Here is a 26,875-nt window from a genome sequence, read left to right as displayed (position 1 = left end):
TATCTAGGGGTATGAACTCAAAGATGGATGAAAATAATAATAAAAAAAAGATGGATGCAAATAATTTGTCCCCTCCTCCTTCCATGAAAACAGCAGCAACAATAACAACAAAAGTCCAATTTTTAAAAGCAAAAAATAAAGCCATCTTCCAGGTGTGTGTTTATGGGCTTCCGCATGCCAACCAAGCCCCAGAAATCCTGTCTTCTCCAGTTTTACCCTTCACTACTCTGTCTCCTCAGCTCTGAATTTAGCTGATTAAATCACCAAGTGCACACTACACTGATGACATGAAGACACAGATTTATTAATTAGCAACCTCCCCTCCCCCGCCATGTAACACGGTTCCCTTTTAGCTGAGCAGCTAATAACATTAATGGCAAAAATAATCTTACAACCAGACAGGTAACGGGATTTGAACCTGAACGTCCCCTACTCTTCTGTGAAGTTTGACTCAGAACTGAGCTCTGCCCCAGAGCCCGCCCCAGAGAAAGGCAGCTCTGTGGGCACTCCCTCTGGTGTTCTTAGCTTTGTCCCTCTGCGTGCTCTGTCATTTTGTTGTATGCCTCCCTGGAAACACTCTTGGAAGGGAGCTTTCTTTTGCTTGCCAGTTGCCAACCATTTGCTGATTCTCATGATAAGAGTATTATATTTGCATAACATAACTCAGGAACAATGTGTATTTGGATGCTGCCTTTGACCATAGCCCAACTGAGGTTTGTGCACAAAGGACTTATTAGCCATCCATAAGGCACCCTGAAGGGAGGTGGCCTCAATGCCCCTCACCCCTGTGGTAAACAGGGCTTCCTCCTGAAAAGCACTTTTCCATCATCACTCATTAACCCCCATGGAGGGAAGGGACTTCAGGAAAGGTGGAAGTTTCCCTGCAGAAGCCAGACTTGCTGCACACCTTTGCACATTTGCTCATCTGCCCACTCCCTGCATCCAGAACACACTCCCCCTCCAAAACGCCCCCTAAGGTCACAGCTACCAGAAAAATCAGTGAATAAAAAGAAGAAAGAAAAGAAAGGAGCCAGCATTTGCGAGTGACATGTTTGTTCATCTTCTTTGGCTTATATTCATAAGTTCCTCTGGGCTGGAAACAGCACAGAACAAGGGAGTGCAGATGGGTTATTGATAATGCCCAAACTCACACTTCAAGTAAATGGTGGAGCTGAGTCACAACTTTCGTGTGTGTGTGTGTGTGTGTGTGTGTGTGTGTGTGTGTGTTGGTTTGTCTCCCCCGCCCCGAAACATGAGGAAGAAGAGAAAGGAGGAGGAAGAAATGAAGCACAATGACCCCATTGACCCTTAGCCCAAAATGTAAGTGGTATTGACTTCCTGCTGTGGAGCAGGTAGTGCTGGCTGTAGGAGTGGGTGCTGGGCCCTGAGGAATGAGACACACCAAGGTAGCTGTGCGCCCAGTGGAGTCTGGGGCTTTAATGACTGACACTGCACATCACACCTCCTGCATATTGACTCCCTGTTTTGGAGCCTTGTTGGCACAGATCCCACAAAGGAGATACAGATGTCTGGAGACAGCTTTGGTGCTAAAGTTCACACTCACGTCAGATGTGCGGGCACTGCACACACAAGCAGGTGTGTCTGTAACGCAAGTGCTATCAGTAAATGAATAAATAGTGTAGACAACATCTCCCTGATTCGTCACATTTTATAGAATAGCCAGGAGATCCCAGGCGAGTCCGCCCTCTGGTCGACGTCGTAGTTCAGCTGTCAGCCTGTGCAAGCTCAGCACAGCTCTTGGGTCTGGCAGGTGAATGAGCTGGGAGTATGTGTGTCTGTGCAAGTCCCTCCACCGGGCGGCTTTCTTTAATTAACGTCTGCGCGCGCGGAGAGTAGCACATGCGCACAACTGCCCCTAACCACCTCCACCCCCAACACTCCTGAGACCATAACATCAAGAGTTAACTTTCAGCTAACTGTGTAAACAAGGCTATTTTTCCCTTTCTGATACTTTTTTTTTTCCCCCCTGAGCCGGGTACTTAATTCTTTCAGATCCTTGATTATTTACTGCCTTGACATCTACATTGCTGCATTCCACACTTCTTTCAAAAATAAAGTGAGAAATCCACTTTCCATAAATTAAAACTGTAACTTCAAGCCGGGAGCACTGAAACAGAAATTCCCCCAACTCCTTCCTTAAACCACTGCCCCTCTCCCTGCCCAACAAAAACAAAAACAAAAAGGAAGAGAAATCATGAAAGAAAAAGAAACAACCCTCTCCGACTGGAGTGATTATGTGCTTCTGAAGATGCCTTGCCTTTGGGGGCAGCCACAGGGACACTGGGCAGACGCAAATTAAGTGATTAGTGTTAAAAAAAAAAAAAAACAACAACGGGGGATAAAAGTCAAAGGCTGAGAAGGGAGAGCAAGGAAGCCTTCCTTGCCGTTTCCTGGACTGTGCAGAGGAGAACCGCTAAGAAATGATACTTGAAGTTATATTTATTATTGTAAGAGGGGTATGATATTTCTGGGCAGGAATGATGGATGACAACTTAAATTTGTGTCCAGGGAATGAAGGTGAACTGTGACAGAGTTATTTATCTTGGGAATGGAGGTTAGGGTCAGCCGAGGCTGGGTGCCTGAAGGCACAAGACATTGACAAATTTATCCTGCAGGCCGTATCTGAAGCCCTTTGTTTTGGATCCTGGCTACTCACTAAGTGACCCTCATCCTTCATGTTGGCAATGCGTGAAGGATGCGGTGAGTGCCAGCGGCCCCTTCTCCCCCGCCGCCCCCACCCCGGCTCCCGCTACTAATTCTTGTCATTCACTTTGCTGACAGGCACCAAGCCCAAACTATTCCCAGTCCTGAAAGGGAAGGTTAAAATATTTATTTCGGCTCATAATGGCCTCCCTGATTTAGTGCAGGATCATTTTTCCTGTTGCCTTTGTCATTGCAGGTCACTGGAAGGACTGAGCGCGTTCGGGAGCCTGGAGGAACTCATCCTGGACAACAATCTGCTCGGGAACGACCTCGTGTTGCCAGGGTTACCCAGGCTCCATACCTTAACCCTCAACAAGAACCAGATATCCTTGGCTCTGCCCGCTGCCTCCACTCTCTGCCCTGCCCCGCAGTGGTCCCCGCCCGCACACCCCCTCCCCTGTGCTCCCCTCCCCCGCCCCACACAAATACCTGCGAAATGTCAAATGAGTTTTATGTGTCAGCTAAATTAAAGTATGTGAAATACAGTCCATGGGCAGACAAAGCGTTCTGTCTTCTGGCACTCGGGACACTTCAGAGTAATTTATTATAGGTCATTCATAAATGAAATGCACCATTATATCTTCCTGTTGCTCCATTTTAGTGTAGAGATCTAAGTTATGGCTGTGAAGAAATCTTTTTAATAGATAAAAATAGAGAAAGAAAATAATGTCACTGCTGCTGAGAAGGCAAAGCCCGGTTCTAGTTGCTTGGGCTTGTGTGGGAGGGCGACCTCTGGTGGGAAGTACGGGGTATTGCCTCTAAGCGAACTTGGCCTTCACGGAGGTTTCTGGAAGGCTCTGGTGCAGGCCTGGGGAACAGTTCTGGCAAAGAAGAGGGGGAAGGGGCAAAGGTGCGAGATATGTGTGAAGCCCAGGGGTAACTCTGCCCTCCGTGGTGTTTGATGTACTAGGGTGATGAGAGAGGTCTAGCAGAGTCATTCTATTGCATGCTGTCCCCTTAAGTGCTGTCCCTAGCCAGCCTGGGATGAGGCACAGGGGGATTAATGGCTCTGGATTCTATAGGGAGGCTGAGAGTGGAATCGGAAGCTTTCTGCAGTATAAGGCACTTAGCTCCTCTGTACAGTTATGGGTCTCCATGCTGCCACAGCACCAGCTGGAAGGCAGGGAGGGTTATCAGTTTTGTTAATTCCTGTATCCATCACACCTAGAAAAATGCTTGGCATGGAACTGAGGTTCAGTGAATGTTTGTGGGATGAATGAATGAATGAATGATTATCATCAGCTGTTCTTTATTGAGTACTTCTGTGGGTCAGGCACTGTGCTGGGTGCCTTTAAGTATATTATTTTTTATTCTTACCAAACCCTGGGAGATGGATGCAGTTTCTCCATTTACCTGACTGAGGAAGGAGGTCAAGCATGGACCCAAAGCCAGACATTTACCAAAATGCTAGATCCCAGATTCAGTCTTAACTGTGGCTATATCCATAATTCTTTCCATTCTCTTGTGTTGCTTCAGACTTGAAGTCTAATCACCTTGTTTTATTAGTGAAACATTTGAGATCTAGAGTAATTCAGTCACTTGTTCATGTTCTCATGGCGAGTTAGAACTAGAAAAGGGATCAGAGCCTTTTCTGTAGAGTATGAAATAAAACCATGTATGCATATGTCCACTTTAAGAATGAGAGGCAAAATCATTTATTAACTGCTGTTTATACTTTAAGTCATAAGACAGTATTTTCTTTTTAGGTAAAATATACTACGATGGTCATTATAAATTGGCACTTTAATAGAAGTGGAAGGAGAGGGCTTACAAATAAATATCAGTCTTTATCATAAGGCAATATTGATGGGTTTTTTTCCTCTCCTATCCTTTGGTCAACCAAGTTTCTTAGTCATTGTTTGAAAAATTATTATAGTCCCTGTATCACTGTCTTAGGTGATCACTTGGATGATATTCTTAAATCATTCAAGAACAGAAGGGTTATTAGAATAGAACTGGATGGTAAATTTCCTCCTTTGGGCCCTAGTGCTTATATCCTGTGTCCCATGCCACTGTAGAGTCCTAGCCTTTGGACTTGGGTTCATGAGTCAGCTTAATCATGTTTAGTTGTGTGGCTATGGACAGGTCAGCCTCTGAAAACCTCTGTTTCTCATTTTGTGTGTATGTGTGACATCACAGCTTTCACTTGCCTATTAGGAGAACTGGTTAAAAAGAAAAAAATATATGAAAGCCTTTTTTGCATGTTGGAATCAAAGTGCCGTGATAATGTGAGCAAAACAGGTTTCTGCATGGGTGAAAAACCAGCTACTTCTGCCCTGGGATATTTATTGTGACGTTGCAATATAAGAAATGGTGCTGTGAGAAGGACTTCCAGAACAGCCCACAGATCAACCCACAAGGACTTTGTCTGGCAAATGCTGTACAAATGCTAATCCCAAACTCAATTCCTCTTCTCCCTCAGCATAACTTCCTGGCCAGTTCTCTGTCGCATTTATTGGTGCATGCTAAGAAATGCAAGCTCATTTCAGCACCAGCCTGAGAAAAACAAGTAAAAGAAGAGCACACCAACTGTGAAAGAACATCATTTTGCATAATCCCAGTCTACAGATGGACTAGTGGGTGATTTTTTTTTTATTGACCTCTGATTTATTTAATAATCAATGAAAAGTATTTGTTGGATACTTAAGTGTTCAAAATAGGTAGGTTATCGTATTGCTTTCCACTGTACCACTGGCATTTGAGGAGCACTGAGTAAATATTGATGTTAATATTGATGATAGACAGATTACCTGATTAGTGTGATTAGGTTACACTAAGAAGTAAGATTCATGTTTCATATGAATTTACTAAGAATTATTATTTCCCATTTTAGAGGGTTCATTTTCATAACCTGACACAGAATATGATGAAAATGCACAGGAATCCACTCTGGATTTTTTTGTTTTTGTTTGTTTTTTAGATTCTATGTGTAAGAGAGATCATAAGGTATTTGTCTTACTCTGACTTATTTCACTTAGCATAATGCCCTCAGGGTTCATCCATGTTGTGGCAAATGGTAAGATTTTATTCTTTTTAATGGCTAAAATACATACATATATTATTATATACTGTGATATAATTATAATATATAACATATATATATATCACAACTTCTTTTATATTCAACTACTGATGGACACTTAGACTGTTTTCATATCTTGGCTATTATAGATAATGCTGCACTAAACATGAGTGTGTAAATGTCTTTTTGGGTTAGTGTTCATTTTCTTCAGATAAATATCCAGAAATGGAATTGCTGAATCATACAGTGTTTTTATTTTTAATATTTTTTGGGAAGCTACATACTGTTTTCCTTAGTGGCTACCTCAGTTTACCTTCCCAACCACAGTGCAAAAGGGTTCCTATTTCTCCATATCCTCCCAACACTTATTATTTCTGGTCTTTTTGATAAAAGCTATTTTAACAGGTGTGAGGTGATATCTCATTTTAATTTGGTTTTGATATACCTTTCCCTGATGATGAGTGATGTTGAGCATCTTTTCATGTGTCTACTGGCCATCTGTACTTCTTCTTTAGAAAAATGTCTATTCAGTTCCTCTGCCCATTTTTTAATCAAATCATTTTTTTGCTATTGAGTTATATGAGTTCCTCATATATTTTAGATATTCCTTATCAGATATATGATTTGCAGTCATTTCTTCCCATTCACTAGGTTGCATTTTCATTTTTAAATAGTTTGCTGTATAGAATGTTTCCCCATTTTTTTCTTTTTCATTCTCCAAATTTTTATTTAAATTCCAGCTAGCTAACATACAGCACAATATTAGTTTCAGGTATAGAATTCAGTGATTCATCAATTGCATATAACACCTGGTGTTCGTTGCTACAAATGCCCTTCTTAATCCCCATTACCTGTTTAACCCATCCCCCCTCTATCCCCCATCCACCTCCCTTCTAGTAACCATTAGTTTGTTCTCCATAGTGAAGATTCTGTTTCTTGGTTTGCCTCTCTCTTTTTTTGCCCATATGTTCATTTGTTTTGTTTCTGAAATTCCACGTATGAGTGAAATCATATGGTATTTGTCTTCCTCTGACTGATCTTGCTTAGCATAATACATTCTAGTTCCATTCATGTCATTACAAAAGGCAAGATTTCTTTCTTTTTATGGCTGAGCAATATTCCACTGTATATGTTTCTCATTTTTAAAGTAGTAAATCGGGCTGGAGGATGGTTGTATTCTCAGTGTTGCTGTCACCAGAGATTAGCAGGCCTCTTGGCCCTACAGTACTGAGGGATTTTCTTTGTCTTTGGTTGAGTCCTTTTCCTTTTTAATTCCTCAGCTTCTCCAATCTGTAGCAGTAATGCTGAGGGAGAAATGATAGTGGTATGGGGGGAATTGTCGCAGAAGGGGATGTGTAGCTGTAAAGCTGGCCAGTTATATTGCTGTGCTGATCGAGAATACTGTATTAGCACTAGATACAAAAGGTGCTAGTTGGCTGTTTTAGGATGCAGCATGACTTCTTTCTCCTCTGGTCTACTGGTATGATCATGAAGATTGGCTTCATTTCCCCACATACTTGAGCCAGAAGTCACAGAATGAAAGCCAGGTAAAAGCAAGAGTAACACCGTATGGCACCCTTGTAACCTAATACTTCTGACCTACCTTTTCAGCCAACTGACTCTGCTACTTTCTTGTTGAATATACCCCTGACTCTTTAAGAGTTGCTCTGTTCCACATTGCTATTCCTTACTCCATGAAATGCCTTGGATTTGGGCTCTGTCAGTTAGCTTTGCTGCATAATAACCTACCTTGAATGTTAGTGACTAAAACAACAAATATGTTATTTAACATTCTGTGTGTCAGTTGTTTGGGCAGGGCTCAACTGCATGGTTCTCCTGTGGATTTTGGTTTGGTCCATATGCAGCCACCATTATCTGGAGGCCTGATTGGGACTGGATGGTCTGAAATTGCCTCACTTATATGTCTGGAAGTCGGTGCTGGTTGTTGACTGAACGACATGCTTCCAATAGGCTAACACAGGCCGCTCTGCATGGGGCAGCTCTTTCAAGAGCAAAGCCCTAATGTACAAGTACTTTTCAAGCCCTATTTGTATCTCAGATGTTGCCGCTCCATGGCCAAAGCAAGTCACACACCAAATGTAGAGCCAGTGTGATAGGGGACTGTACCAGGTGTCTATACACAGAGGCATGCCTCACTCCTGTAGTGATCCTGCACATGGACCGTGGTGTCTCATCTCCTTAAGAACTGACTTCATATTTGTAATAAAGAGAGACCTAGAATCAAGTAATTATTCACCTGCTACAAAGGTAAGTATTAGTTCTTTCTTACAAATTGAATCTTATTTTAAGTATATTAGAAAGCTTGCTATTAAATGGGATTCTACCTGAAGTTCTTTTGAGAAGTTTGTTTTGGTTTTAATTTCTGGTGTGCTTGTTTGTCTGTTTGCATACATAGAGTTTTCCATTTTGGTTTTACTCTCAATGAGGTATGTTTGAACGATGCTCTGTTACTGGATCCTGCAAACATGGGTTATGGGCTGCTTTATCCTTTGGCAAGAGTACTGTCAGATAGTGGTTAAGAACAGGCTCTGAAGCCAGACTTCCTGGGCTTGTACCCTGGCCCTGCCACTTGCTGCATGTTCTTGGACTGGCTGTTTAACATATCAATGCTTTGCTTTCCTCTCCAAAATTGGGACAATAATGGTACCCACCCCATAGGTTGTTGTGAGGGTTATTCTAAGTTCTGTGTAATGGTCAGTATTATTGCCATTTTTATTAGAGAATTATGTAAACTTATTTGATCTTACTTCAGCTACATTCTAACCAAGGTCAGAGCATAGATTTTGAGTGTGTCTTTGATTTTTATAACTTAATTTTACATCCATATCATTCTGTGAGGTGAGTACCATTGGTGAATACTCTCATTTTTTTTTTAAGTTTATTTTTGAGAGATAGCACAAACAGGGGAAGGACAGAGAGAGAGGGAGAGAGAATCCATAGCAGGCTCCACACTGTCAGTGCAGAACTCACAAACCATGCACAAAATTATGACCTGAACTGTAATAGAGTCTGACACTTAACTGACTGAGCCACCTAGGTGTCCTAGTACTCTCGTTTCTTATGAAAAAACTGAGAGAGTTGAACATTTTTTTTTGTATGAACTTTCTGAAGTCACCTAGATTGTCATTGGTAGTGCTCAGTCTAGAACCCAGGTATGGTGATTTATAACCCCAGACTCTGAAACCCAAAGGAGGTAAAATCAATGCATGAGGAAAGGAACTAAAATACAGGAGGAGTCGGTTGCCTGTGCTTGCCCTGTCCCTCCCGCACCAGACCCTGCACCCAGCTGCAGAGGGAGCTCATGAAAGGGATTTCAGAGCACAAACCCAGCATCTGGCACATTTTTTCTCAGTCGACCAATGTCTCCCGTCTCATCTGCACACTACCTACTTGACCTCTCATCTTTGTTCTGCTGGCCCTTTGTGACACTTCTGTTAAGCTCTCAGCATTGCTGTCTTGTCCTGGTATACTTTAAAGCCTGGACTTCCCAGGTTACCTTTTTATCTCCTGGTTCATAGCTTATCTTACTCCTCTTCCCTTGGTTCATTTAGACTGGGCTGGTAGTCACTGGCCATGGAGTTGACCTTATCTCCCCAACACTCACGTTGTGTATATGTGTGTGTATCTCTCTCTCTCTCTCTCTCTCTCTCACACACACACACACACACACACACACACACACCCATGCACATACACACACTGTCCTTGGCTCTTCTCCAGTAGGGTTGGATACTTGGTCATGGTCTCAGCCATATCATGTCTGAATACCCAACCCCAAAAGGGAACAATTGAGATGTCTGGAAAATATAGATACTTTGCACAATCAAATGATTCTCCCCCATTCTCCCTTTCGGGGTGGGTAGGGGAAGAGTAATAAGCTGACTTCATTTTACATCACACTTTGTTTCTTCATTTAATGTCTCCCTGTTTGCTTCAGCACACGTGTGAAGAGATGGTATGAATTAAAGTACCAACAGGAAGGACAAATAGTATGACATGTTGTACAGCTGGGCTGTGGTGAGGAGACGAGTGAACTGAACCAGAAGGCCAGACTAGATTTCCCACAGCAATTTACTGTTTTACTCAGGGAAGTCTCTGCACCTTGTCTGAATCTTCAGTTTCTTTAGCTGTAAAATGGGTGATAGATAATTCAGAGTATTGTTGAAAGATCGAAATGGCATAATGTATATATGGGAAATCACTTTATCGCCCAAAGACTTTACAGCTTCTTGATACATTTTAATGATAGAGGAAGTCTCATTGCTTTAAATGAATAAGCCCAAATTGGAAGAAAACTCAGGTACAGAACACAGCTGGATGACAGTACCTGTGGTCTCCCACAAAAGCTTGTAGGACTCCTCATTTTTCAGTATTTTACATTCCTTTCTGCGTTAGGAAATTGTGAGTCACTTTATCACCTAGAAATGTTAATTTCTTTGGAACAGGTTTGAATCTAGACTCTGCCATTTACTATGTGACCTTTGACCCCCATTTCCTCAATTATTGTTTGGATATGATATTGCTGACGTGTGTGTGAATCAAAATGAAAATATGTTGTGCAAAACGTGGAGTTAGCATTCAGAAATCCTGTATTAGGGTAAGCACTGGTTGAAATCCTCCCAGGTCTTATGGGTGTTGCCCTTTGACATGGGCTTGATCACAGAGGGAGGGTTCTTTCCCATTTTTACCAGGGAAACAGCTTCAGACCTGTGTAACTGGACATGACACCAGAAGACTCCCCTCCTCCTTCATTCTCCAGACTTTCAAGGCAACATGTTGCTTTGATCTTGGGCCTTCTGCAAAAAGTCTCCCTTGGCAAGCATACCTATGACAGCTGGACTCTGCAATAGCAACTTTGTGTAGACAACCTGAAAAAAACCTAAATGACAAGTATTCTAGAAAAGACTTGAGGAGGGAAGCCAGGTGTGTGCTAGAAGTCAGTTGAAGAGAATTGAAACTGTGCCCTGTAGCTTCACATTTAAAAAGGGGAGGGGAATGTCACCCTTAGGAGAATCCCTGAAAGTATCTACTGCCCTTGGTCTTAGTAAGTCAGAGACACCAGGTTCCCTCTGCTGGTTGCCTTTGGTTAATTTTCTATGCAACTGGACAAAGAAGGAATGTGACAGGTTCTGTCTCAGAGCTCCCAGCCAGGTAAGACAGGGCTGTGTTTGTCCTTGCTGACCCAGGAGACCAAGAAGCCAATTAAAACTCCTTCTCATCTTCTATCCTCCAGAGGTGTGTCAACAGAATGAAGTTCTAGTCCAGACCATCCACAGAATAGGTGCTAGTATGGATTTGGGGGAGACCCCCTGACTTAGCCCAGATGATCATTTAGCAGGTACTTGAAAGGCTTAAAAAGACAGGGGGTATCTTCTGCCACACAAAATACCCTAAATGAAGCAGGCTCCATTCTTTGGATTCATTGGTGCATGATGGCTGAAGCTTCTTGAAGCCTGTAGACCTTTTGCCCAAGAAATTCCCATTACCAAGACATTTTAATGAATCCACATCTCCACAACCTCCTGCTCAGGGGGAAGACAGAGATTTTGTTGAGTGTGAAACTTATGCTAATTCCCTCTTAAAGGAAAAGGCTACATAATTATGAATTCAAAATTAGGCTTGAAGATGAATGTCTATTTTGAATAAAAATATATAAAAGCAAATTAAATTTTTTTCATTTGACAAATGCCACAAACATAAAAATATTCAGAAAAGTAACAATTTTTTATGTGGGACATACCTACGTAAAACATTTTTCCTATTTTTTCTGCAACTTATTTTATAACTTTATTATATAATTATATAAGTTTTACCTTACGTGTACTTTAGTGGAGAGAGACAGTGATCTTAACTGATTGCAGTTTAAATAACCTACTTTTGCAATTTTTACAACATATGACCATGTGATTCTATTATCCTTGCAAGGGACCTGCGTAAGCAAGAACCCTCACGTACAAGCTTTATTAGCTCTGTGGTAACTTTACACATGAAGCCTGTTTCCCTGGACTGTGCATGAGAAGCTTCCTGTCACTGCTCACTTAATGTTGGGAAATGACTGGGATTTCAGTCCAGCTCAGTTGCCCAATATTTCCTCAACTTAAAAACCTTTCCCAGTTTGAGTTCCATTCCTTCACATTCCTACCTTCATACAGTAGATGAAAAATATCCAAGGTTTAAGAAGTTGGTCCCTATAAGAGAAATAGGTTTTGGTTGGACTTCTTCACCCATAGTGGAAAGGGCTTCCCCTAGGTTCTCTAGGGCCATTGTCTACATAAATAATTTGAAACACCCCAAGTCAGTACATCAGCGCCATTTTGGCCGTCCACTCTCTTACAGTCCCACAAAAGAAAGTGTGCTGACTAGTGGAAGTGAGTGATCAGCTTGTCTGGCTGTCTCCTTGGCACCAGGGCCTGGCCTTGAGGCTTCAGGACAGCCTGATAGCCATGAGTCCTACTGCTCCTTAGAACATCTGATGGATCCCTTGTGAAAGTTAGAAGGTTGGAACTAACCCTGAAGGGCAGAAACCAGGACTGGGACTGAATGACATTTTGGCCCTGGTGATTCCTGAATACCAGACACAGACTTAAAACATTTTGAGAAAGTTACTCCAAAGCATAGGGCCTCATGAGGTGCCTTTGCTAGGGTCTAAGGGCAGCACTAATAGCTTCCCTTTTTCTCCTGTAGCAATGATTGAGAAGCATAGCTTTCCCCGAAAAGCCAGTTTTCCCTGAAATTGTTCATTGTCATTTCAATTAGTTTTATTTAAATGATTTTCTTAAAGAGTTTGATGATTGAACTGTAATTTAAAAAGTAGTGAGTATGTTTTGTCTTCAGTGATGAATACTTTAATGTTTTGACTCCTGGCCATTTACCCATGTGTCCTTCTAATCTTACCTCCCTGGCAGAACCTTCTTTCTTGTCTTCTCCACATGCTTCTGTGTCTTTCATCCTCACTCCAGTGGTCCATTGTGGTTATTCCTGGACATTATTTGTTAAAGATCTGAAGGACTGATAACTTGAAAGTCCATTGTCCTGCCTTGTTTAGGAAATGGGGATGATGTTGGCGAATGGAAACCCGTGGTGGAGAGCTGCTCTGACCCTCTTGCACTAGGGTTTCCCTCTTTTGCTTGTGCTGTCCCTCTCCTTGTCTCTGTCTCACTCTCAGGGTATAGCGTTTGTTTTTGTACATGATGTTCACAGAGCCTGTGTATAAAAAATGCTTGAAAGAACTTAGTTTGGAGAAAATAAGATTTAAGGAAGACATGAGAGCTTCAACTGTCTGGAAGGTCATCATGTGGAAGAGGAGAATGCCTTATTCTTTGAGACCCCAAGCCATTAAATTGGGTCAGTGGGAAGGAATTTGAGGAAGGTTCAGTCCCAGGGGAAAGAAAAACTCTTTTTTATGGTTGTTATGATAGAATGAGCTACCTCTTGGTGACCCCTCGGCAGATATGTTAGGGAATGGATTCTGACATTGTTTGGATTTGGTGTTCAACTGACAAGTTGAAATGAAATATGAGGAAATTGGGGCAACATCTCATAGCTAGAGAACACCCTTGTAAAGTAAAGGCATCCATTCTCTTTGGTTTTAACTTTTCTCTCTTAGGCCAAGTGAACCTCACTCCTGGACACTGAATCCTGAGTCTTTGACTCTTGTATGGCGCATTCACCCTTATATATTAGCCCCTGTTTGCTCTGTTGTCACTCCCTGGCAAAGACCCCATTCCATCTGCTGATATTGGCTGATAAGAGCTCCACCTCTCTTCCATAAGTTTCTGGTAGTCATGGCCTCTGTTCATGGCTTGTCTAGTCATCACCTTGCCTAGGAGAAGGTTCATCTGCATGTAACTCAAACCAGGAGTCCATGTATATCAATGTGACAACTTGGTTGTCATTAGGTCCTTACCAGTACCTGTGATTGCCTGAATCTATGACTCTTGACTTACTTGGTTTAGAGGTCTCAGTGTTTGCCTTGAGTGGATCCCATTGAGCAAATGGATCATGGCATGATCTCCCCACCATGCCCTTTATTGGCATTTTCTCTATATTCTTTCCTTCTTGAATATTACTATCACAAGAGATTCTCCTCAAATACATTTGACCTGCTTGGCTTGACTAAATGTATCCTAACTGATTCCATTTGTCTTCTAGTTTTGTTCTCCTTTCTCCACAATTCATTGTTTATTGCCACCTGGGAGTCTACTGAGCAATGCTTAGCTCCACACCAGGTTCTCAGATCATAGGAGGATGGCAGTCCCTGTTTGTATCCATGCCATTCCTATATGTTTTAATGATAAATTACTCCCTAAAGGAGAAAATGGGAATATATTTTTAATGAGGCATTTGGAAACAAGTCTTGCTTTCATTACTAGAAAAAAAAGTTTTATAGATTGGCAAATAGCAAAATACTTTACCACATGGTATATACCCTTCATCATTTTCCAAACAAATATAAAGGAAAGAAAAGTGTGATAAAACACTTGAGTTCATTCATTCCCTCTCAAGTGATCTGGACTTAGTCTGACATGCCCAGAGAAAAGTTGGGCTCTGTCCCCAGCAGGAGTGAAAAACTAGGCATGCCAGATACCTCACAGCTAAGTTGATTTCAACCCTCACCCATGTCACCTCTTGGGAGCAGACTGGACTTGTCAGGTGTTGTGCTGTGCCTTCAGTTATAGTCTATGTTCCTTATGGGGGCTTTTGTCTTCCTGGATCCAAATCCTTAACCTTTGTCACATCACTGACTTGGAGAGTCTGCTTGATCACCTGGCAGAAGTGACACCAGCTTTGGAGTACCTCAGCCTGCTGGGTAATGTGGCATGTCCCAATGAGCTGATTAGCTTGGAAAAAGATGAGGAGGACTACAAAAGATACAGGTGAGTATCTAGGAGTTTGAGCCTGGTGGAAAGGGAAAAATGGCATCTTTGGGGGGGGATGATATTATGGGGTGCATAGTAGATATTACTGGACTTCCATTGATAATACTAAACTTTAACCTTTTGGCAATCTGTAGCCATTGTCTCCCTTTGTCAGGGACACAGGAGCCAAAAACAACAACAACAACAACAACAACAACACCCAAAAACAAAACCCAAAAAACAAACAAACAGAAAAAAAAAAAAAAAACCATGAAAAGCTTCCAGGTGGTCTAGGTCAGGGGTTGACAACTCTTTTTTGTAAACAGCTGGGTAATAAATGTTTTTAGGCTTTGAAGGTCATGTGGTCTAAGGTCTATGTCACAACTATTCAACTCTGCTGTTATAGTGAAGAAATAGCCATAAACAACTTGTAAATGAATAGGCACAGCTATGTTTCAATAAAACTTTACTCACAAAGACCAGGGGCAGGCAAGATTTGACCCATGGGCTATATTTTGCTTACTTGTGCTCTGTGTTGTAAGGTTTTCCTTTGGTCAGCCTCAGAGTAACTTTTTAGAGAGCACTTCCCACTAAAGGTAGGGAGCTTACGTGGGATCCCAGAGGAAGTCTCAGAAGTCCCATAACTTGGTTCCATAAAGCTCTGCCTCACTGTCCACCAGCTGTGTGCTCTGATGGGGTCTAAGTAGAAATGCTTCTCTTCCTCCTCTCTGCTACTAAACCATCTGCTTTGAAATACCTGATCTAAACCCCCCTTTCTTAGGGAGTCTTCTTGATCATACCTATTTTATTCTCTTTCTTCATTTTGAACTCTGTGTGCTCTCATTCTTGATTGGTTTTGTTTTGTTTTGGTTATTGTTGTTAATGTTTTTAGATGATCTTTTCATATGTAGGCTCTCTCTTCATTATGATTGCTCTCATGAACACCCTACCTGAATCAATGTGGAAAGGGGAGGGGGAATAAGGAAGCAAATTCAGGGCAGGTAAGGCTACTGAATAATAAATTTAGAAGGATTGGGGAAAGAGGATAATGGTTTGAAAGAAACTTGTTCTCTTGGGACTCTTATAAAAATCTGTGGTGACCCATGAAGGAATGCAGTCAGGGGAGTTGATGCTGTATAAAGGCAAAGCTGTAAGAAATACTGAAGGCTGTTGAACACTGTGTATTTTTGACATATATGCACATGGACGCATAAAGTTACAGCAGGAGTCCAGTATTATTTATCAGGAAGCATTTTGCATGTTTAATCTCATTTTATAGGTTTCTTGATTAATTTTGTAGGGGTTTTATTAGACTGTTTTTAAGCCATCTTAGAATAAAACTCTAACCCTACTCCGAAAAGAGGTATTAAATCTTTTTCTATCATGAAGATATTCATTTGGATATGATTCTGTAGATTTCAATGTGAATTTGTTAGGAGAAATATGATTAATACCCAGCAGGTGAAGAGTTATACATTTCTAAATCAACCCTGTAAGTTGCTTAATCACCTAGAACTTAATTTGCCTATTTAAAACTCTTATCAACTCTGAAGCATTTAACAGCCTGATTTGAGATATAAAGGGGTCTCTTAAAACATATTTTATCTTTGTGCAGCAATTTATAAGATATGTCTTGGAAGGTTCAAGTAAGTCCAAGAAAGTTCTTTCAGTCAACATTTTTAGTAAACCAACCATGGTATAGGAGATTTTAATTTGGTTTCTGACTTTTTTCTTGAAATTTCTATGTTTAACTCTTTAAAATAAGCCAATAAATTGTACAAATGTATGTATATGCATGTGCATGCACGTATGTGTGTCTTTGTATGCATGTGCACATGCATTGACACACGTGTTCATTCACTCATTCATGGAGCTGTATGTAAACCAAACTGTAGGCACATTTTTGTTGTCTTTTTTTCCTAGAATGAGAGAAGTAGTGTGAAAAGCTTCACTTCCCTCATCTTCTATTTAGTCTCAAATAGAAGGCTTGTAAGTTTGCAAAAGGAAAAGAAAAGCTAGTACTATTTTTTTATTATAACTGTTCACTATGGTAAAAGTACTAAGACCCATATAAATAAGGGCCAGATAAGAAGATCTGATGTGGGGGTCCAGCTTTAAAATGGGGAGGATAGTCTAGATCAGTGACCCTTCACCAAGGCTGTACTTCTGAATCATCCAAAGCATTTTGATTAACTGAGTGCCAAATGCAACAAAATAGTCAATAGGTGCTTCGGATGTTCACTTAACTATTGGACTAAGTAGTGTTTAAAATTCCTGTTGGCTTTAGCATTCTGAGATACTCTGTTCCCAAGCCATTACAGTTCTTCCATTGCTGTCTAATGCGATTTTATATATTCCATCTTGTATATTTCTCTCACTACTTTGTATGTGTCCACATCCAGAGGATGGCTTCTAGTAGGTAAGGGTATATCTTCTTGCCCTTTGAAGACTCTTCAATACCTAAAGTAATGCTGGCCATGGAATAGGGGCCAGACAAATGTTCTCTGGAGGCAGCTTGAAAATAATTCTTTCCTCTGAGAAGCTAAGTGCTTACGGAGAAATGTATGGCCCTCTGGGCACCTCTGATGCCTACTGCCTATTTGGAATCAGATCCATTTGATGTCAACAATCACAGTTAATAAACAAGGAACTGTCCTTGAGACTCAATCTGAGCACTGGTCATTGGGTTGCTGATCCTTCAGGGAGGGTTTGGTTCTAGAGGAGTGATTCATTGCATGGGCTGGCTGTTGTACCCACTAAGCCTGACCTTACTACCTCAGGTCCGTCAGGGTTGAGGGATGGGGCTGGGAAGGTTGTTTGTTCATGCACACGTGGCAAAGTTGCTGGGAGGAGGAGTTGGATTCTAAAGACACATACAGCTGAAATCACATCTAGTCAAAATTACTCTAGAAAATCCATAAGCCACCCACAACAATGGCAAGATGCTCACGCTCTGAGAGAAACAGGAACTAAGAACACTGGAAGGAACATTAAATGTGTGTCCATCCAGTTACACATTCACTGCACAGCATATGATGATCGAGTGGAATGGTGGGCCTATTCTCCAGCAATCCTAAATTTTTTATTCATTTTATTTTTTATTATTTCTGGTTGACAAGTACTCTCACACTTGGATTTGGAGAGATAAATGTGTATGTGATGGCATTCTGTTCTCTGGTTTGTAAGCAGCCCTGCTTTGTTCATCCTGGAATTTGAGTTTCATTTGCCCCTGAGAAATTTTAGGATTTTACAATAAGACTTTTGAATCCAGAATTCCTGCAGTGTTTTACTTTCTACAAAGCAATGCAGCCACCTTTCCCCCCCACCATTGGTAAAATATTTTCTTGGCCCTTCCTCCACAAAGTATGAGGTCTGCCTTCCTTCTAGCTGTTACCCAGAGCCTAATAGTAGGGCCTCTATGTAAATTGATGTGACATTTTCACTAGAAAATTGCTTAAAAATGAATGATATTTCTACAGTTTACTGTTTTTCACTTTAACTACATTTTCTGACAATATGTCTTCTATTAATCATTTAAGCAATAGTAGGAGCCTTAAAGGGAGTGTATTCAGAAGCAAGAACCCATGGCTCATTTAGTGCTGTCTAAAAAAATTTCTTATTGATTGGCATCCTCTGTGGTTATGTGATGTAATATTTATAATATGTCACCCAGCCATACATCAAAACAAGTACGTCTGTTTCATTTCTACGGGAGGTGTTGATTTCAGAGTGGTCAGCCCACTTTTAGGTCACCTTGTGGCCAACCACCAGAGCAGAAATGGGAAGTGACTAGATTTATGTAGTTATTGGGAATGGCTTCACAGATGCTTCACTTTCTGCTGATACCTTCTTCCCTTCCCCCAAGTCACCCCTTCTCTTTCCTTCCTTACCCCCTGTGCACACAGTTGGATTTTCTTGGCACACATCCCCACCATAAAATGGGCTCATTAAATCTGTATGTGAGCATGAACATACTACCAAGTTGTTGAGCTGTGCCCTGGTCCTGCTGGGGCAGGAGCGAACCATGCCTTGATTTTTTTCTTTGCCATTCATCATAGTTCATGGCTAAGAAATGTCCATCGCCATGTTATTATAGGAGCTTAAACCCGCCCGTGCTTTGCTGTGTGTACACATTGTGCTGCTATTTTGGGATGAATGTTGAATGAGGGTGAATGTGATAACAAGCAGCCTTCAGCATTTGGGCGGGAAGAGAGCGGTGAGGTGGTTTGCCTTGGGAGGCCACCGTCATGCTAAAAAACCACTCAAGGCCTCCCGTGGACTTCAACACTAGCCAAAAAGTGAGTCAGGTATGGGAAACTTAGGTGCCCAGAGTGGTCTGTTTCTTGTCTTCCTTTGTAATTCTTCTCCTTCTTGTTCCTGCAGGCAAGACAGCGGAATGAAGGTCAACAGTACATAAGAGCTAGACCTGACTTGTCAAATAAGAGATTTGGTCTCATGGCCTCTAAGCTCTACTTCTGTCATTAAACCCTTTGCCATTCATTCTCTCCTGCCACTCCAGTCTCTGCTTGGCCTCTCCTTCCTCCCGCCTCCTCAGTAGGCCCCTCTATATTTCTTACAACTTTAAATTATTTAAAACGTGACACCCTTTCTTTGTTCCCTCCCAGAAAGCAGCCTGAGGCCTGCCCAGTGTCTGTAGCACTCAGCCAAAGGGAAAGAGGGAGGGACCCTCCGCAGTCTGTTGGCTGTCCTGGGCTGCCACCATTTCCCAGCTGAGGAGGAGCTGTAAAACTTGTGGCTTACATAACCCAGCTAGCATTCTCCAGCTAATCTACAATCTGGGCTTTGAAGATCACAAGAAAGCAAAGGTCATGACCCAGAGATCAAAGTGACAGAAGCCCACAGAGTAATTGCTGGTTACCCTCTGTAGAGGGCCTCGCTCTGTCCTGTGGGTGTATTGTTTGCACGGAGACTTCAAACATGCTGCTGGTGAGCTGTGAGGAAAATCAGCTGGCCTTTGCCAGTTGTCAGGCCTTCATTAATGCTGTAGGTGAGCTCACCTCGGCTCATTAGAGTGAGATCATTGTCATCTCTCTGAGCATCTGGAGTTATTCCACTCACAGTGTTTATTCATTACTCTGGTCTTTATTGACTTTTTCTCACTGCCCTCCTTTACCTGGAGGTGTGAGGGGGTGGTTATATAAGGAAATTGGAGTAATAAGAAAGGAGGCTATGGATGTGTTTATTGTAAATTAACTTTGCAGCATATAGAAATCAAGCAGGCTAAAAGCGTGAGAGAGGCTTAGGCATCATCTAACCCGTTCTCTTCATTGTATAGATGGAGAAACCAAAGCTCCAGAAAGTGGCGGAGACTGAACCAAGATCACATAGCAAAATGAGCCCAGGGTCTTCGTTCTGTCCTCTGCCCTGTTAGTCTCCAAGCTCTTTGTTATGAGGACCCCTCCTCTTGTTAATTTTCTCCCCCTTAGATCTCTTTAATAAGCTTTAGGTTTTTTAATTAGCTACATTTAAGCCATTGCTAACTTTTTAACATTAGACACATTTAGCTGTTGATGAGTGCTTTTGATTAGCATGAGGTAACCAGTGTTACCAAACGGGGTTGATGTAATCTGGTCAAAAGCAGAGAAGCTTGATGTTTTGTTGGCCTGCTCACTCTTCTGTTAAGCTTTGTGGAAGACCGAGAACGATTCCTGGGTCACCCATTGCTGACTTCAGGGGCCCCTGGTAGGGTATCAGTCGCTTGCACTGTGTCTCCCCCACCCCACCCCCATGCATCGGAGTGCCTGCAAGAAATAAGGGGAAGAATGGCCATTCCATATTGCCATAAATGGAAAGAAGTAGGGAAAAACTCCAGGTGACCTTGTATTCTGATTTCCTTAGGATTTGGAAACTTGGTATTTCTTTAGTAGAATCTCTTCAGAGAAAGAAACAATCCCGGGAGCAGACAATGGAGATCCGTCTTGGTGTTTCTGTGATTGTGCTGTTACTGGAACAGCTAGCTTCCCCTGGGGTAGCAGTTTGAGCAGGAGGACAGAGCACCCTTCTCTCCCTTTGAAGTCTAGATGAAAAATGCCAGAGCTTTGGGATTTGGGCAGAGAAAATTGATTTGGGAGCAAAAAACAAACACAGACCAAAGCCTTTCTGCTCTTCCTTTTCTCCCCCTGCCAGTTTCAGGTGTCTCCTTTGAGGAGTCCTTTAAGAAAATGGAGCATTTAATATGAAAAGAGAGAGAGCCTGAAAAGCTTTCTGTGTGGGTCTCACTTTTAGAGAATCTGCCTTTAGATGGAGACAGATGGGTCTTTACACACCTTCCCAGGATCCCTGATCTCTTCTCGATAACCTCACCTTCCATATCACGGTCCAGAGTGCCCCTGACTTCCAGCCCCCCGCCCCATGGCTTTCGCCTAGCCACCTTGGGAAGGTCAGGAAAATTGGAGTTGTCCTCTGGAGCTAGGGATGTGAAACTCAGAACTTAGACCGATCTCTTTTCATTAAGCAGTGCCCTGGCTTAACAAGCAGTTTTATAAATCTGAAGCTGTCTCCGGGTGTCGCAGGATTTATAGACGGGGGTTTCTGCCATAAAGTGGTTTATGATGGCTGCCTTCTGTGTTATTAGTAGCTGTCTCTTCCTTCAACCATTGCTGTTTGATAATAGCCTTAAAACACCCAGAATTACTTACCTGCAAGCCCCATTCCCGATAGCCCCTGTTGACAGTCTGAATAAGTTTACTGCCCTTTTGTTGTACTTTACCTTCAAAACAAACTGATTGAACCATCAATAGCTCGTGGAAGCTGACAGAGGCATGTCATCTGGACTAGCCCTTGTGATTGCAGGTTATCTGGGGGAGTTAACCTTCCTGCATTGTTAACTGAAATGTTTTATGTACTATGCAACTTTAGGATACGGCTGTGATAACCCCAGTAACTAAGTAATACATCACGGTAAAGAGATTTTGGTGCAACAAATAACCCTGGATTAAATTTACAAGGGTTGAATTGATATTGTAAAAGCCTTCATTCTGTGGCTTCGGGAATCCTCTGTTGTATTTTTATGGCAAACTTGTATTATACTCGGGATTGAAGCTGCAGCTTTTGACACCCTGACATGACCTAGAACAAAGGGAAATAGATCTCCCAAGACTGGGATGGGACAGGCAGGCAGAAAGCCCACTGACTTATCACTTGGCAGTAATGTTTGGAGTCAGTTCCAAACCACCAAAGGGCAGGAAGACCTCTGGTAGATGTGGCCGCCTCTGGGCACTGTGTACCACAGACATTGGGGGCAGGGTAGATCATTAGCGAAATTGGGAGGGAGATTATTCACCACATTACCAACCTCATAATCCTGGAACTGTTATTCTTCATGGTGTTTTTTTTCACTTGGACAGTGGTATACAGCAGGACCAGCAGCATCAGCTCCCCCACCCCCTCCAGGAACTTATTAGAAATGTACATTCTGGGCCCTACTCCAGACGTAGGGAATTAGAAATTTTGGGGGTGGGATCCTGTGATCTGTGTTTCAACAAGCCGTCCAGGGGATGCTGATACCCTTTTAAGTTTGAGAATGGCTGTTCTGGAATAGAAGCTCTTTGAGAGCAGGGACCTTGTCTGTTTTGTGCATCACTTTTATTCATGCAGTATGTGGTAGGTGCTAGCAGCTCAATAATTATTTGTTGTGTGAGTGAATGTATGAAGACATCTCTAAGGCAGTAAGTTCAGACCCTGGGCTGAGTCTCAGGCCGAATTACTTGGGGTGACACTTGCTCATGTCCCTCAAACCTCTCCAGGCATCAACCACCTAGAAACCCCAGGCTGGCGGTCAGGATGGGAGTCAAATCACCCCTAGTTTCAGAGATGACTGGCAGCCTATTTCATGGGCTGTTTCTTCGATTGTGTAAGAAGAGTGCTCTGAAAACAGCAGCTCTTTGTCATCTAAAATTTTTAACTAGCTTAAAAGCCAGCACCTCGCTCGCTCTCTCTCTCCTTTGATTTCAGGGCTGTGATCCAAAGTGGGGCAAAATGACAACGTGCTGTCTGTTGTCATCATGGTTCCTGCCAGCCCTGTGAAGACATCTTTCATTCCATCATTAAACATTGGCTGATTTTCTAATACTGATGTTTTCTTCACCTGAATATTCATCTTTTCCCACCCTACACTTAGTGGGTGTCTTTACTCCTCTGAGCGTCACTCCTGACATATTGTTTCCGTCTGTACATGTCTTTATTTGAAAGAATCTGTTGTCATCAAGCTTTGCTGCTACAAGCAGAAGATGGAAGTTTTCTCTGACACTGACTGAGGCCAGTCGGAGTTCTACTGGAGGATAGAAGGGTCATTGGGACTTTGTGGAAACTTTCTGATTTTGGATAAGGTTAGGGGGCCTTTGGAGAGGGAAGGGTGAGGCTCAGGGAGAAGTTGGAAAAAAGATAGTAGATTGAGACCAGGGAAGAAGCAGGAAGTATATAGTCAAATATCCTGGACCTCAGATGTTTGGGGTGGACATTTCTGGGGAAGAAAAGTATACCTCAAAAGAACTCAGAGTATTTTCGCTTTAAGGAGTATTTGGGCTGGAAGCCTCGAAGCTATTTTCTCTAGCATTTCAGTAACCAGCCAAGTCTTATACCTGGGCAAGTATATGTAGGCCACTTGGTGATGTGAGAGTGTCTTATGAATGTGGGACCTGAGGGGTGGGGGGCAAGCTTTATACCCCAGGTAACATTTGCCCTGAGAAAAAGCTCCATGTGTAGGGTTGCTTTAGGATTTGGTTCTTTGAAGATCCCTTGAGATTTCTTGTTGCTCCTCTTCTTCCTCAAGACATTTGTTTTCAGTCATTCAGTAAGTAATGGTAGGTCCCTTTCTCTGTGCTCCCAGAACTACTTTGCACATAACCCTGATCTTGGCACTTAGCTATGTTGATTTCTCTTTTCTCTATGTGAGTCTTTCTTCCCCATTACACTGAAAGCCCCTGTAAGGGCAGGAATCATGTTATAATTACCTCTGTATACCTAGGGTCTGGCACATGGCAGATGCTCAAGAAATATTTGTACAAATGAAATAAATTGGTATTTTATTGAGTGCATTCTAATGCTACTTTTTAAGATAAGAGGATTAGCAAAAAAAAAAAAGTCCCTCCTTTAACAAGACATCACATAAACACCAATAAAATGATTACAAAACAACAAAATGTTAGATGGTATGGTGCTAACAGTGTATTCTGGGAGTGCTGAGAAGAGAGAAAACAGTACAGGCTAGAGATGCCCCAAAAAAGTTTGTATGGGTCAGGATTTGAAAGATGAGTGAATACTGAGGAGGCTGGGTATGGGAAGGAAATGAGAGATTCCTATGGAGGTAATGTATTGCTCTTGAAATTGGGTACTTACCTCTTCTTCTTATGCAGGACAAGGTCTAAACAATAGCTTGTTTGTTTGTTTGTTTGTTTGTTTGAGAGAGAGAGAGAGAGAGAGAGAGAGAGAGAGAGAGAGTTAAGCCAGAGCAGGGAAGGGCAGAGGGAGAGGGAAAAAGAAAATCCATGCTGGGCATGGAGCCTGACTTGGGGCTCAATCTCATGACCATGAGATCGTGACCTTAGCTGAAATCATTAGTCAGATGCTTAACCAACTAAGCCACTCAGGGACCACAACAATAGCTCCTTTGAGTGATCAGGTACAGGAGCTCGATGGAAAGCATGTGGGTTGGTAACTTTCCTTGAGGAAGGAGAGGTATAAGCAGGTGTCTATATTTTTTTATGTATTTATTTATATGTTTATATGCCTATCCCATGGCCACATGGATCTTCTCCTCAATTCCAAATATACCTGCTTGAGGACAGTTCATCACACAAATAGTCATTAGCTTATCCTTGGAGGCCATGATGGACACCAAAGACTCCTTCCTTGGGAATTTGTATTAGTATTTGTTGGGCTATTAAATAAATATCCCCTATAAACAAGTTCTTCTTGTTTCAGCTTGATAATCTTCATAGTGCTAGTGTGGAAGTAACTCAGGGATGGTGAAAAAATCCTCAAGACCCCTTTTTGATTCTTTAAGGAAGCATTTCTCAGCTATATGTGCTTCTTACTTCTATCCCAAAGTCAACCATGTTATTACAACCTGCATTCTAGTTTATTGTCCTGGATGGCCAGTCAGTGTCTCTTGCTTCCATTTCAAATTGAAGATTTGTTTTTATCTCAGAGATAAGAGTTACACAGATGGCCCACAGGAATGGCAGTGACATAAATGGTACAATTAGGTTGTAAGGTTAGTTTCACTGAGAATTTTGTGTGTAGCAAAGAAGCCGGGCCCATTTCCAGAATGGAGGAAGGGAAATACATCAATAGGATCTTCCTGGCTGATCTAGGTGTGTGTGTGTGTGTGTGTGTGTGTGTGTGTGTGTGTGTGTGTGTGTGTGTGTCTGTGTCTGTGTCTGTGTGTCTGTGTCTACCTTTGAATCAAGAGCAAACATTACTGTGCATTTTTAAGGCTTAGTTGTGTATCTATGTAAAATATAATTATTTGGATTTCTGCAAAGGGTGATCATTTGTTATGAAAGAAAGAAGCAGCAGCAGCCAAGATCTAACCTTCTGAAGACTTAATGATGTGGATTCCTGGGCATGAGACAAATTGCATGGATCTTTGAGGGCATCACCTCCCCCCTGAGTTATCTCTGACTCTTTTCTTTCAGATGCTTTGTTCTGCACAAACTGCCCAATTTGAAGTTTCTGGATGCCCGGAAAGTAACCAGAAAAGAACGAGAGGAAGCTTTGGTCAGAGGGTCATTCATGAAGGTGGTGAAGCCCAAGGTAAGCTGCCTACTTTCTCGTCTTCACAAGGAATTTATGTCTTGCCTCACTGGTTATTCTTTGAGTGCGGAGGATGTCCTGTGTTTAGATTTCAGGAGAGATCTCCTATTAGGGTTTATCCATGGATATATTGTTGGCCAAACAAGAAGTAGGACTGGGAATAAATTTGATTTTCCTGTAATCTAAAGGGACCTTACTTGTAGGGTGATTTCACCCAGATGGCTCTTTTACCAATAACGCAGCCTGATGGTGATGTTCTGGGGGGCATATTTGAGGTCTTCTTCTTGAAGATGTTTCATTTATAAGGTAGGGCCTCTAGAGGTCTGTTGCTGAGAAAAGAAAGAGAGGAAAGCTTGGGGAATTTAATCTTTCTTGGGTGGGTACGATTGTTCTAGTGACTAAGAACTCTTTTTTTCTTGGGGCCATAGCAGGAGGGAAGGGTGATTTTCTTCTGTCCTCAGGTATGAGGGCTCAATAGCTCTCAGAGATCTTGTTAGAAGGAAAGGCCATTTTTCCTGACAGTGTGACCTGGACTAGTGTATGCTTCCTGCATGTAGCTCTCCAGAGCTCATGGGATTAGTTTTACTGACCTTTCCTTTATAAGCTGAGTCTGCATGGAGGCCATGGAAGTGACTATGGTGTCATCTTAATGACAGCATTGATGAGGCAGGGGAGATGTGGCTGGGTGACTTGGCTTCAGATTCAAGGAAGTCTTTAAGGGTGTGGAAAATTATCTCTTTGGGAGGAGTTGGGGTCCTGTGAAGCCCAAGGCTGGGGAATGGACCTGACGATCCTTGATGACCCCTTTGGAGGTCCATCAGTGCCCTGGGGCCCCATGGAGCTACCTAGCTACTTCCTTTTTTGGACCCTCTCTTGTGTGTTGAAAACGCTGGCCCAGAAATCCTGGAGGTCTAGTTTGTCCTCGCTTATTGACTTGGAGTACTTTGCACGTGCATTGGAAATGATTAAGAGGGAAAGAGGAAAAAACAAACAGAACCAAAACAGAAAACGAAACCTCTTCCATCAAGTTGCTCAGCCGGCGGCAGACCTCAGGCCACTTTCTTTCCCTGAACCCATGAGGTGCAACTTATTTCCTGTTATGCTGAATGAAATTGCTAACAGTTGTGGAAATATATGATAGGGAGGGTATAATACTGGCAGATAAATGTATTGTTACCTGTTTCAGCATGTGGGAAATTAATTGAGTGATTTGTTTCGTAGCTATTAAAGTGTTAACAGTTTTCCTTATCGAGGCACAGATTTGATGTATTGCTCATGACTGCCTTTAGTTATTCCAGCTTTTGTAATTTTGTCCAAATGAAATAATTTATTTCTTGGCCTCCTTTTTTTTCTTCTTTTTTTTTTTTTTTTTTTTTTTTTTTTTTGCGGGGAGAGGGAGGTTTAAAAGATTCCAGAGGCAGCTGACATCACCAAACAAAGGACAACATGTGGACTGTTTATGATACCTTGGGTT

At 42.1% G+C, this 26,875-nt stretch overlaps 1 protein-coding gene across 1 annotated transcript in view; it reads left to right on the top strand.

Annotated features, from left to right (window-relative positions):
* The window catches only part of LRMDA (leucine rich melanocyte differentiation associated), a 1,027,441-nt gene that overhangs the window by 569,886 nt on the left and 430,680 nt on the right, over positions 1–26,875 (top strand). Inside the window, exons 3-5 of the mRNA XM_030334023.1 lie at positions 2,921–3,047; positions 14,504–14,643; positions 25,284–25,401. Of these exons, the coding sequence (XP_030189883.1) occupies positions 2,921–3,047; positions 14,504–14,643; positions 25,284–25,401 (385 nt within the window). The remainder of the gene's footprint in view (positions 1–2,920; positions 3,048–14,503; positions 14,644–25,283; positions 25,402–26,875) is intronic.

Source organism: Lynx canadensis, chromosome D2 (genome assembly GCF_007474595.2).
Source record: "Lynx canadensis isolate LIC74 chromosome D2, mLynCan4.pri.v2, whole genome shotgun sequence".
NCBI classification, from domain to species: domain Eukaryota; kingdom Metazoa; phylum Chordata; class Mammalia; order Carnivora; family Felidae; genus Lynx; species Lynx canadensis.
This window is presented reverse-complemented; position numbering and strand designations above follow the sequence as displayed.